General features: G+C 34.6%; 1 protein-coding gene across 1 annotated transcript; it reads left to right on the top strand.

The window, feature by feature from the left end:
• Positions 1–9,039: 9,039 nt before the first annotated feature.
• Positions 9,040–13,476, top strand: LOC111803681 (alanine--glyoxylate aminotransferase 2 homolog 3, mitochondrial). Its single transcript, XM_023688197.2, has 9 exons — positions 9,040–9,385; positions 9,815–10,045; positions 10,745–10,915; positions 11,482–11,625; positions 11,707–11,886; positions 11,981–12,206; positions 12,306–12,419; positions 13,095–13,181; positions 13,280–13,476. The coding sequence occupies exons 1-9, from the start codon at positions 9,155–9,157 to the stop codon at positions 13,321–13,323; spliced, it is 1,428 nt and encodes a 475-aa protein (XP_023543965.1). The 5' UTR covers positions 9,040–9,154; the 3' UTR covers positions 13,324–13,476.
• The last annotated feature ends 327 nt before the right edge of the window (positions 13,477–13,803 follow it).

The following is a 13,803-nucleotide window of genomic DNA, read 5'->3' as shown; positions in this document are numbered from 1 at the left end:
AATTTAAAAAAAAATTTGTTAATTTTCTTCTTTAATCATTACTTAAACCGAAAATATGTGATTTAATTGATGAATTTTGAGAGACGAATGGAGTCGGTGAAACCTTAGGAACTATGTCATCAATATTAATCTTGGCTCGAGTGTAATTCTCGTGTTCGTGATGCTACTTTATGTTTTTCAGTGATTTCTAGGTCCTTAGGTACGATATGTTCCACTTTTGTTTTACTTGGCTCGTGACTTCTTTTTCAAGTGTGAAAATCTCTCTCCTAGTAGACGTGTTTTCAAACGGTGAAGCTGACAATGATACGTAACGGGCCAAAACTGATAATATCTGTTAGTGGTGGGTTTGAGCTGTTACAAATGGTATGAGAATTAGACATCGGGCGGTGTGCCAGCTGTCACAGTCATGCTTGTCCAAGACATGTTGTCTATGGCCGCATGTCCGATGTCCGATGTCCCAATCATGTTTGTCCATGACGTGTTGTCCATGATTGCATGCTCGTTCCAAACCCCTTTTTACATGCTTTCATCGTAGATATGTTTTTACTATTTCATGTTATATCAATATAAGTGTATGACCGCTCACCAAAATCATGTTTACACCCCGTGGCTAAAATGCCCCGTTTAGCCCTAAAATATACTATGAAGGATATGACTAGTTGTCACTTCTTTCTATCATGAGTTGTGATGTTCCTTTATCTGCTTATAGTCATATAACGTTGCTTTTTTCTTCAATTATTTCAAATCGTTTTCAAATGTATTTTATCGCTCACGTTTTCTAAAACATTTATCCCAAACGTGACTCGAGCCCCGAACATACGCCAACGTTGTCCACGACGTCCGAATTTCTCACGACTGACTTGTTTGTTAGGTTAGAACAAATGTCGTACAATCGCTATTCCGCTGCCACAATAGTGCAATTGAGAACGTTGACTCCCAAAAAGGATGGGTTGTTGTGAGAGGGGGACGATACATAACTAGCCAAACCAGACAACAATTTAACTTCTTTTTTTTTTTCGGTTTGTTCTCTTTCATCATTTAGTAAATTACTATTTTGCCCTTTTTTTTATTGAACGTCTATTGAGCTCGATAGATGCAATTGATATCCCGATACAACTATTTTATTTTTATACTATATATTAAAATTTTAACTTTCCACAGGCAACCGACAACCATTATAAACGCATTAAAAAAACGATTTTTTTAATATTATAAATATTTAAATAATTAATATTTGTTTATTATGAGAAAGCTTAATTAATTATATATTATATAATTCCTTTGGAGTTAAACGACATAATTAGAGAATGTTTTGTTATAAACTAGCAATTAAAGGTGGCTGATTTTAAAAAATATAAATAAATATATTTAAAGTGGTTGATTCGTTGTCAAATCAAGTAGAAAAAAGAAAATAAAAAACAAATATGAAATTAATGCAAATAGTATTTTTATTTGGAAATGTCCCTCGTGATATCCTCTACATTCATATGAGTATTAATATTCATTAATAATAGCTACAAATTTGTGTCTCAACCTCTTGGTTAGAGATTGAACGGTCCAGCTAATAAGGATGTTGGGTCGGGATGGATTGTGAGATCTTACATTAGTTGGAGAAGGTAACGAAATATTCTTTATAAGGGTGTGGAAACCTCTCCCTTGTAGACACGTTTTTAAACTGTGAGACTGACGACAATACGTAATGGGTCAAAGTGACAATACCTACTAACGGTGGGCTTCGGATGTTACAAATAGTATTAGAGTCAGACGCCAAGTGGTGCGCAAGTGAGAACGCTGACCCTTAAAAAATGTGGATTCTGAGATCCCACATTTGTTGGAGAGGGAAAACGAAACCCCAAGAAAGACAATATCTGCTAGCAGTGAGCTCTCATAGGCTTATATACATATCTTTGTAGGGCAACATGACTGAACTTGTATATTAGTCGAACTCTTAAAAATCAATAAACTCAGCTTGGACTATCGACTTAGTGTGTGGTAGGTGTGATTTTTTTTTTTTTTTTTTGTATTAACATATAGAACTTTTCTTTCTTTTTCGTGTAATGAATAAAAGATGTTTGATTTTAGGCACGACTGATATTGGAAAACTCAAAAAAGAGTTCCAGCTTGGAGATCAACGGCTATTCTTTAGTCTTATCCACTTTTGCTCGATCAAAAGAGGTTTACACATTGAGTTGACCACTGATTCTCTCTTGCATTATGCTTTTGCATCTTGATCCGTGGGCTTCAGTTCTTCGTTAGTTTTGAAAATCTCTAGAAAGATTCTTTCTCTGAGGGCGTCGTGTGCCAACCTGAATTGATCTGATGAGGGTAATAAGATTGACTCCATCTGTCTTTGAAATCCGATAATAATGTCTGCCATATATATTTGGAAATGTAATCGATTTATGGAAATATTCCCTACAACCCTTTTAACCAGGTTTCTCCATTAATAATTTCATCTTCCGGTGTGTATGGGTGAGATTTGGATCATGCATATGAAACATCACGATCTAACAGTAGAACTACATTAAAAAAAGACAATCATATCTTTTGCCCTATTACAACTATTCGAGTCGAAGTGACTAGACCATAGACATGAAACACTACGATCTAACCGAGAGGTCAAAGTCTATTTCATAAAACTTTTTCCTGTGTAGTAAAATAAAATGATAAAATCACGTGCATCACACGTGTTATGGATTGGATTAGTTGATTGTGATCCAAAGTCATTTATATATATAATATTAATATTTTTAAATTAAAACAAAAAAAAAAAAAAAAAAAAAGACAAAAGAAATAATTTATAAAATCAATCAAAATCATTGATTTTTTTGAACTAGTGGGGCCCTTGCAGTTGAGGGGACTTCGAGTCGTTGAGTCCTCTCGGTTGTCTGATGTGACAGCTGGCTAATAATATGAAAGGGTTCACGGGCTATTTTTTATTATTTATTCAAAAATAGATAAATAAATAAATAAATAAAACCCTTTTTTTCTTTTTTTCATGGGAAATTTTCTATTATTTTACCCAATTATTATTTTCTTCCTAAAATTAAAGCGGGCAAAGGATTCAATCGGACCACAGGTTTCTACCTTGTTACAACTTCACCCCAAAAATTTAAATGAATCAAAGTGCCATGTGTTGGATGATGAAAGTCCCACATCGGCTAATTTAGGGAATGATCATGGGTTTATAAGTAATGAATACTAACTCCATTGGTACGAGGCATTTTGGGGAATTCTAAAGCAAAGTCATGAGAACTTATGCTCAAAGTAGACAATATCATACCATTGTGAATAGTCGTGTTAATCTAACACCGTGTAAGGCTAATTTCATCTCAACCTGATTGGTAAGCCTTTTTTTTAATTCACGTGATAAATTTTTGGTTATATTATAAGTTTAGTTCCTGATTGGTAAGCCTTTTTTTTTAATTCACGTGATAAATTTTTGGTTATATTATAAGTTTAGTGTCTGAACTTTGAGATTTGTGTCTATTTTGTTCCTAAACTTTCAAAAGTGTCTAATAGATCCATATATATTCAATTTAGGGGAATGAAATATTCTTTATAAGGATGTGAAAACCTCTCCCCAGTCGAGACTTTTTAAAACTCTTAAGAGAATACTCGAAAGAGAAAGCCCAAAAAAATAAATATCTGCTAACGGTGAGCCCATATTAATCCTTTTATCATTTTAATTTCTTATATTATTATTATTTGAATGAGCCCAATAGAGTTTAAAGCCCAATAATTATATGGACCAAACTTTCAAAAGTGTCTAATAGATCCATATATATTCAATTTAGGGGAATGAAATATTCTTTATAAGGATGTGAAAACCTCTCCCCAGCCGAGACTTTTTAAAACTCTTAAGAGAATACTCGAAAGAGAAAGCCCAAAAAAATAAATATCTGCTAACGGTGAGCCCATATTAATCCTTTTATCATTTTAATTTCTTATATTATTATTATTTGAATGAGCCCAATAGAGTTTAAAGCCCAATAATTATATGGACCAATTTATAATAAAACCATTTAGATTTTTTGAGAAATAAAATACCTAATTATTTTAAAAAGAATTTAGGTATTTTAAGAATAAATTATTTAGTTTTCTTTATAATAAAACTATTTGTAGTAAATATTCCCTCAAGATTTTAAAACGCGTCTACTAGTGAGAGGTTTTTACACCTTTTATGTTTCATTCCCCTTTCGAAGGGGGTGGATTGTGAGATCTCACGTCGTTGGAGAGGGAAACAAAACATTTTTTTTATAAGGACGTGGAAACCTCTCTAACAAGCGCGTTTTAAAACCATGAGGCTAAAAATAATATGTAACGAGCGAAAGCGGATTTGCTAGCGATAGATTTGAGTTATAGTTTTCATCTCAAGATACATGCTCAAATAAAGAAAAGTGTAGTAGTATTCTACAGACTGTCTTGTAATAAACAGTGTGAATGTTTTCGAGAATTGCACGATAAATTTGTAGAAGATTGGTAGATTTTGCTTTCAAAGAGTAATGGGCAGCTGTGATAACCGAAAGTTAAATTATAAGTTTAGTCTTCAAAATCATATGTTTACGGAGAATCGTGATTTTTTTTTTAAATATTTCAATTAATGAGAATGAAAAACTAAACTTGATATTGTGATGAATAGATGATGATGTGGCAAACTAAGCTAAACTTGATCTAGCCACTACTAGATGATGATGTGGCAAATTAAGCTAAACTTGATATTGTGATGAATAGATGATGATGTGGCAAACTAAACTAAAATAAACTTGATTTTTTTTTTAATTATGTTTATTTTTTATTTTATTTTTTGGTTCCTGGAGCATTGAATTTTCACCGATATTTGCATTATTCAAGCCGACGTTCTCGCTTCCGCTTCGTCTACCATTGCTCGCGCGGGTGCTTCCCTCTAAAGCGAAACGTTCTCCTATCAATGCATTTTTACATCCCACAGCTTCGACACATCGCTTAGCCCCGTTCATCTTCAGTCTAAGAACGCTCGATCATTGAGCTATTACGCACTCTTTCAAGGGTGGCTACTTCTAGGCAAACCTCCTATTTACCTCCTTTATCACTGAACGGTTATTTAGGGGTCTTAGCTGGTAATCCGAAATGTTTTTCTCTCGATGATGAAGCTTATCCCCCATCGTCTCACTGCCCGACCTTCACCCTTGTTATTTTGAGATCATATTTAGTATTTCGAGTTTACCCCTCTTAAGATTAAAAAAAAAAACACTTGAATTCATAATCAATTTAAAAAATAAAGACTTTTTCAAAATTTTACTTAGATTTTAAAAACAAAATAGGTAAGAATTAATGGAGTAGCTCAACTGAAAAACAAATAACTAAGAATTAATGGTGGCGTTGTTAATCATTTTTTCTCGGTAGTCTTGACTTAAATATAAATTTTAAATCATATTTCTCGGGTTTAGTTGCACTTAGTCCACTAATTTTCAAACTCAATATTTTAAATTTTTATTTCTTGTCTCGTAGTGGAAGATAGTTGACTTATAATTATTAAACTACGTTCCAGCTAACTTCTCGACTAAGATTATACCGAACAAAATTGTTTATTAAACACTTATTCGAAATTTCGCTTATCGAATTTTATTGTAGAACACGCCAAATTTTTCTACGAACCTGGTAAAGAGTTACAGATATAACCGTCGAAATTTATTTTCAGTAGCTCGATATCGACTAACCCGTCCCATTTACGCATATTTTTTCTCATTCTTAAAATGGAAAATATTTCCAATATTACTTACCATGGTAATAAATTTGTTATGCTATATGAGAATGATGTGGATATTTTATCAAATTAATGTTTATATAATAGATAATAGCTGGATTTTCTATTTTTTTATGACACGTATATATATCACTAGAATCGTAGTTAGCCACACATGAAATCCACTAATATCTACAAGATTTAATTATTTAAAGTGGCATATTTAGGTGGCCAAATATTTGAATCATTATGGTTTTCTCAAAATCCTGGTACACTGTCAAGTTTCGTCTACGTTGTCGTTTTACAAGATTGAACTTTTTTTCTTCAAGCACGAGAGAATGGACTTTCATTCTCGAGACCCCGCTTCGTCTATGTACTTAGTCCCTCTCTTGAAGATGCGCGTGCGATATGAGAAAAAAGAGCAGGCCTGTTTCGGATTCACTTAGAGCTCTCGCAACCACCGTAGCAATGGTAATGAAGAGCTTTCCCTTCCTAGGGTCGGGACAAGAAAATGAAAACCACATTTTTTCAAAAGTTTCTTCTTGTGAGTACGAGACTGAATTAGAAAGTGTTAGTGAGATGCATAGTTCAATGCATGTGGATGGTGTCCTTGAAAAGTTTTTAATGGGATGTCCCACATTGGTTGGGAGGAGAATAAACCACCATTTATAAGGGTGTGATCACCATTTACAAGGGTGAAAATCTTCCGGTTTTAAAGTCTTGAGGGGAATCCCAAAGAGGACAATATCTGCTAGCGGTGGATCTAGGACCTTACAAATGGTATCAGAGCCAGACATGAGGCGGTGTGCCAGTAAGGACGTTGGGCCCCAAAGGGGTGGATTTGGGGGCGCGGTCCCACATCGATTGGAGGAAGGAAAGAGTGCTAGTGAGGACGCTGGGCAGACACCGGACTATGTGCTAGCCTTCTCGCTGTTCCCCGAAGTGGGGTAGACACGAGGCGGTGTGCCAGTAAGGACGTTGGCCCCAAAGGGGTGGATTTGGGAGGCGGTCCCACATCGATTAGAGGAAGGAAAGAGTGTCAGCGAGGACACTATGCCCTGAAGGGGGTGGATTGTGATGTCCCACATTAGTTGGGGAAGAGAATGGTGTGGAAACCCCTAAAGGGGTAGATTTGGGGGCAGTCCCACATCAATTGGAGGAAGGAAAGAGTGTCAGTGAGGACGCTGGGCAGACACGGACTATGTGCTAGCCTTCTCGCTGTTCCCCGAAGGGGGGTAGACACGAGGCGGTGTGCCAGTAAGGACGCTGACGCCAAAGGGGTGGATTTGGGGGCGGTCCCACGTCGATTGGAGGAAGGAAAGAGTGCCTGGGAGGACAGTGGGCCCTAAAGAGAGTGGGCTGTGATGACGCGTTTTAAAGCTTTGAGGAGAAGCCCGAAAAGGAAAGCAATATCTGTTGTGGCCGTTATATTTAACCTCTAATTTTTTTATTGAAGGTATATATCTCAACTCATTAGTAAATTAAAATAATATTACAATTTTTTGGTAATTTTTTAAAAGGTAAAAGTTTTTTATATAATTTATTTTAATTTGTAAAATGGGATAATATTAGCATATTTCTATAAATTCATAACAAACATCCCACGTGTCAAAAAGGATACGATGATTTGGGGCATATTCCCATCCAACCACTCTCTGATCGACATCTCAAAGCTGTCGATCTCATCAAAGGCCTGATGTGGCCGTTTACCTTTTTTTAATTTTTATTTTTATTTCTTAATTCCACAAGGTGCCTGAAGGTGACATGTCTGATTGTGACCCTCCAATCAAAGCATTGTATTTTCTGGACTTTCACGGAAATACGTGACAGCCAAGTGATGTCGATTAAGTAATAAATTAATAAATTTACACCTATTATTCATCCCCTTGGTTTTTGTTTTATACCCATTTCTTTTTATATATATATATATATATATATATAAAGGTTTTAATCTATTTTTCAATTACTTTTATTTAATACGAATTTTTTTTAGAGTAACCCAAATTTATCATATTCTCGATTAAGTAATTTTGAGTTAGTTATAAATGAAATTGAGTGAAAATGACTCTAAATTACTTACAAATTATTTAAAATTGAATTAATTTTATTTTTTAAATAAAATTATAAGAAAAAATATAGATAGAAATTATTAGTATTTTATTTTAAAATATTCCTAAAAGCAAATTTTTTTAATTTAAAAAATAAATAATTATATTTAATAAGATTTGACCTTACAACATTTTTCCAAATAATAAATATCTTTAAAATATATAATCTATATATATAAAAAAAAAAAATTTACCACTTGTATACATAAATAAAAAATAATAACAGTTCAAACTCACCGCTAATAAATATTGTCCACTTTAAGCTATTACGTACTGTTGTCAATCTTACCATTTTAAAACACGTCTACTAAGAAGTTTTGTTCTTCTTTCCAACCACAGATGTGAGATCGCACACACAAATTTTAGATTTTTTTTTTTTTTTTTTTGAATAAATACGAATCATAAAAGAGCTCTTTATGACAATTTATGAAATAAAAATAAATATTAAGTTTACTTTGATACAATTAATTAGTTATCTTTAATACTAAAAAATATCCTTTAAAAGATAGTTAACCAAATTAAGTATCCAAGACATAAGGTATAAATTGGGTTTGAATTTTCTTTTCCGATTATTAATTATTTAATATATTCTACGCTATGAGTTTGAATTTTCTTTTCACGATTATTAATTATTTAATATATTCTCCGTCTATAATGGTTTTATTCATTTAACTCGTTAATATACTTTAAATTTTATGTCTAAAAGATATTTATCGTAGATCATGATAATTTAGTATTTAAAGACGTGAATCTATTTAATAAAAAAAAAACTAAATAAATATAATTAAAAAAATTTAATCAAATTTATAATTTAACTTATATTATATTTTAGGCCTATAGTTCAAATTATTTTTTATAAGTGTTACTATTTTACTTTATATGTTTAAAAATTAATTACAGTTTAGTTTGTGTAATTTCAAAGGTCAAATATAGTGTTTAAAATTTTAATGGTAATTTTTTAGTTAAATTATAAAATAATAATAATAATAATTTTTATATTTGGAAAAGTAAAATATTAATACGTTTCTAAAATTTATAGGAAAAATTAAATTGGTAGATTTAAAATTACGAAAACTAAAATAAAGAAGAGTTGGTTGTTTAATATATTTAATTAAATTTAAATGATAAAATAAGTAATTTCTGACTCAGCACGCTGCCTTCCCTCCACCGCCTTCCCTATATAAACGTTCCGTGGTTTGGCCATCGCAGTTCACTGCTCGTTTTCTCTGTCTCTCTGTCTCTCTCTCTCTCTCTCTCTGGCTGTAATTCAGGCACATTTCTTGAATTTTTGAGAAGACAGAAGAACCCGACAATCGCTTCAATGCAGAGCTTCGTTCTCAAGAGATTTTCAGGATTCAAATCCCTTTCCCGCCTCCGTTGCTTCTCTCAGTCCGCTCATAAGGAGGCTACTCTTCACAATGACGTCGCTGTTCCTTCAATTCCGCCCTTCGATTACTCCCCTCCGCCCTACAACGGCCCTTCCGCCGATGAGATCCTCGCCAAGCGGAAGGAGTTCCTTAGCCCGTCAGTGTGTAACTACTACCAGAAGCCGGTGAGAATCCTCGATTATATTATGTTTTATTGTTTTTTTTTTAACATGTTTATATGTATGTTTGTGTGTGTGTGTGTGTGTGTGTCGATGATAGGATAGGATCGTCCATTTTGTGTTTCTGTCTAATTCTGTTTTTCGAATTACGATTTCGAACTTTTTATTGAGTTTTTCGGATTTTGAATGGTTAGTTTATCTCCTACTGATCGTTTGGAGGATCTATGCTTCCGTTTTGCCTCCATTTAGGTTTTGTAATTACGTACACTCGTATTTGTTCTGATTTCCTTCTCCATTTTTGCTTGTTTTCCGTAAGAAATTTGATTGAGAGAGAAATCGATCTGATTTGATTTCTGTTTCTTTCTATCACGTTGCTTCATCTATCTGCGTGTTTATTTGGGAGGACTAATTCTTTTGGACTGTCTATTTCTATAGTTGCTTGTGGTAGATGGAAAGATGCAATACTTATTCGACGACAAAGGGCGCAGATATCTGGACGCTTTCGGCGGGATCGCGACGGTTAACTGTGGACACTGTCATCCGGATATTGTGAACGCGATCGTCAATCAAACCAAGCGCTTGCAGCACTCCACTGTTCTCTATCTCAACCAAGCCGTCTCTGATTTTGCTGAAGCTCTGGCTTCGAAGTTACCGGGAAATCTTAAGGTTCGCAAGTGCTTTCTTATTCCTCGCCCAGAAAAATTAGTAATACATGGAAAGAAGAATGATATTAACGCTGTCACTGTTGCTTGTTTTTAACTATTAGTCATCAATAGAAATCACATAATTTATAGTGGAAGCCATCGGCCAACATTAATTTTAGGCCATATAAGATACAGACAAGCTCTTTGGTTGTCGTATTTACAGTTGTAGTTCAATGAATTATAGTGTTAAAAGCAGAGTCGTATGACATTCATATACGTATTATAAATTAAGCTATAAGATATATATAATGTATGATGGAATCTCGATGTATTCTGGCACTTTACATCACCAGCGATATGAATCAGCAGTATTTAAAGGAAAGATGAACATGTTTCTTTTTTACTTAGCTAGCTTGTCTTGTCTTATATGTTCTTTTTTAATGTTGCAATTATTGGCTTGATGAGACAAGAGCCATGTGGTTTGGTTCTGTAAATAATCATGCATTTAGGTAAATGAACCACTTGGATTTTAGCTAGAAGAATCAAATGAATATAACTAGAATTGCACTTACTGGGTAATTGTTACCCTTTTTTTTCCTCGCTATCAATGATATCAAACACAAGTCCTCGATCTATAACTCGTGTTTATAATAATGATGATGATCCACTATAGCTAAGAAGTTGAGTATTTAGTAACATTTGGAGCTTCCGATTTGGTTAGGTGGTCTTCTTCACCAATTCTGGGACGGAAGCCAACGAGCTTGCAATGATGATGGCTAGACTTTACACTGGATGCCACGACATAATATCGCTAAGGAATGCTTATCATGGAAATGCAGCCGGGACCATGGGGGCCACCGCACAGAGCATCTGGAAGTTCAATGTCATACAGGTTTAAGTCACCTCTGTCTTTTCATTTGTCATATTTTGATGAATACAAATTGGGTATTTATTTAGGCCAAAGTGCTTCTGATTGTGCTTTACTGCTTTTCTTGCCGCTTGTTTTTAAGTTGCTTATGCTTTACCTTTGGGAAAATTATTGTCGTTCCCCAATACTAAATAAGTGTATTGAGATGGCGACTTCTAGTTCTATATCTTAATATGATGTGGCGATGATTACGACCGCTATTTTTATCCCTTAAAGAAACGAAGACGTGGTTCTCTACAAAAAGTTGTAAGAACTCTATAAAATATTTTTGTTTACATTATCAATTTCGTCGTTATCATCGTCCCAGTTTTGTTGTACTAAAAAAATTGAGAAATCCGTGCAATTTTCGTCTGTGCCCACCTTATCTGTAAGTTTAAGATAACTTGATAAGGTATGGGTCACTGTTCATCATCCTTGTTCTTTTAATCCAAGGGGATGAACTTCCATGAATTTATCTAGCAATAAAACACATCATATACCTAATTATCATAAGGATGATTGTTTGACAACATTACTAATCATGGAAACAGAGTGGAGTTCATCATGCTTTAAACCCAGATCCATACAGAGGTATATTTGGTGCCGACGGCGAGAAGTATGCAAAAGATGTGGAAGACTTGATTGAATTTGGAACTACCGGTCAAGTTGCTGCTTTTATATCTGAAGCAATACAGGTAACATTTCTTTCTCTCTCAAGTACATTCAAATGACTGGTTCTGGTTCTCAATTAAAAATTTACCATTGCTACGACACAGGGGGTTGGGGGTATCGTTGAATTAGCCCCTGGTTACTTGCCTGCAGTGTATAAGTCCATAAAGAAAGCAGGAGGACTCTGTATTGCCGATGAGGTTCAGTCAGGATTAGCCCGCACTGGGAGCTTCTTCTGGGGATTCGAGTCCCAAGGTGTTGTTCCTGACATAGTGACCATGGCAAAGGTTAAATTTCTCTTCCATTTGAGTTAGAATTAGCTGCGTGGATGCATGGCATGAGCTAATCTCTAATTATTTCCTTTGTGTTTTTTCTACATAGGGCATTGGCAATGGCATTCCCCTTGGGGCTGTAGTAACCACTCCTGAGATAGCAGAGGTCTTGACCCGTAGGAGCTATTTCAATACTTTTGGTGGAAACCCTGTCTGTACTGCTGCTGGACTGGCTGTTTTGAGAGTGATTGAAAAGGAAAAGCTTCAGGAGAACGCCCATGTCGTTGGCACTTATCTGAAAGATAGGCTCATTGCTTTGAAGGACAAATATGATAGTAAGAAAATGGTTACTTGCCTATTTGAAATGTTGAAAGAAAATGGTTTTTGGTTGGTTGGTTGTTGAAGATTACATTTCCTATTTTGAATCCGTGCAGTTATTGGAGACGTGAGGGGAAGAGGACTAATGCTAGGTGTTGAACTTGTGACTGATCGAGAGCTGAAAACGCCTGCCAAAGCTGAAACTTTGCATGTGATGGACCATATGAAAGGTTAGCCTCACTAAACAATATAGATTACTCTTATAAATTACGAACATTTACCCTCCTTAAAGTTTCGATGGTTTTGTCTTGGACTTCTTTAAAATGCTTCATACCATTAGAGATATATTCCTTACTTATAAATCCCATAATTAACCCCTTAATTAGCCGATGTGTGACTCCTCTTCCAACAATCTTCAATCATCCTCTTCTCGAACAAAATACACCATAGAGCCTTCCCTGAGGCCTATGGAGCCCTCGAACAACATCCCCTTAATCGAGGCTCGACTCCTTATCTAGAGCCCTCGAACAAAGTACACTACTTATTCGACACTTGAGTCACTTTTGACTACACTTTCGGATCCCAACTTATTTGTTTGATATACGAGGATTCTATTGACATGGGTATGTTAAGGGAATGACTTAATACCATGTTAGAAATTACGAACCTCCACAATGGTATATGATATTGTACACTTTGAGCATGGGCTCTCATGACTTTGCTTTTGATGTTCCCAAAATGCCTCATACCAATGAAGATGTATTCCTTATAACCCATGTTCCACCCCTTAATTAGCCAATGTGGACTACTCTTCCAACAATCCTCAACAACTACAAATCATAACAAGATGATATATTTATTTACTAGCTCTCTGCTTATTATCGACGTTTTGCTCTGGAATATAGACTTGGGAGTGCTGATTGGGAAGGGTGGATCCTATGGAAACGTGTTTAGAATTACTCCTCCACTCTGCTTCACCAAAGAAGATGCAGGTATTTTGTTTTCTAAACCTATTTGAAATGACTTTTTAAGTGTTTTCATTTTAAACTAGACGAAAAGCGAGTGATTCAAAACTTTTTTTTTGTTACAGATTTCGTGGTGGATGCAATGGATTACGCAATGTGTAAGATGTGAAAGTTGGGAAGAAAGCATGAATAAGCAGGCATGTGATCATGAATAAGCAAGCAGGCAGCTAAACTGGTAAGTGTATCTGTGTTTGTTTGCATGAAGTGAAGGCTGTGTGTTATAGGAAGCATTAATATATAAGTTTGTGTAGAGATTTCTACTTGTTGGTTGGTTGTCTTGGCATTATATGAGTCAACGCCTCGTTGTCTCTTCGCTTTAAATGCATGCCTCCCTCCCTCTCTCTCCCTCTCTCTCTCTCCCTCTCTCTCTTATATTTTGTCCCATGATTTGGTATTTATTGAGGGGTTAAATGATTTTAAGTTTGATTTTTCTTACATTTTTCTAAAACTCTTTTACATTTTTTTTTTATCAGATTTTAAATACAATCAAAATGACTATTAAATTCATTTAATCTAATTTTAATATTCTACTTTTAAGTTCAAAAATATCGTTGACTACCAAAATATACTTATAATTTTATTCATATTT

The sequence above is a fragment of the Cucurbita pepo genome, chromosome 10, assembly GCF_057944985.1.
Source record: "Cucurbita pepo subsp. pepo isolate OVF chromosome 10, ASM5794498v1, whole genome shotgun sequence".
Taxonomy (NCBI): domain Eukaryota; kingdom Viridiplantae; phylum Streptophyta; class Magnoliopsida; order Cucurbitales; family Cucurbitaceae; genus Cucurbita; species Cucurbita pepo.
This window is presented reverse-complemented; position numbering and strand designations above follow the sequence as displayed.

Coding starts and splice junctions, on each gene's coding strand:
- LOC111803681 (XM_023688197.2), top strand. CDS start 9,155: ATGCAGAGCTTCGTTCTCAAGAGATTTTCAGGATTCAAATCCCTTTCC. Junction 11,626..11,706: donor TTATATCTGAAGCAATACAG/GTAACATTTCTT, acceptor GCTACGACACAG/GGGGTTGGGGGTATCGTTGA. Junction 12,420..13,094: donor TGTGATGGACCATATGAAAG/GTTAGCCTCACT, acceptor TCTGGAATATAG/ACTTGGGAGTGCTGATTGGG.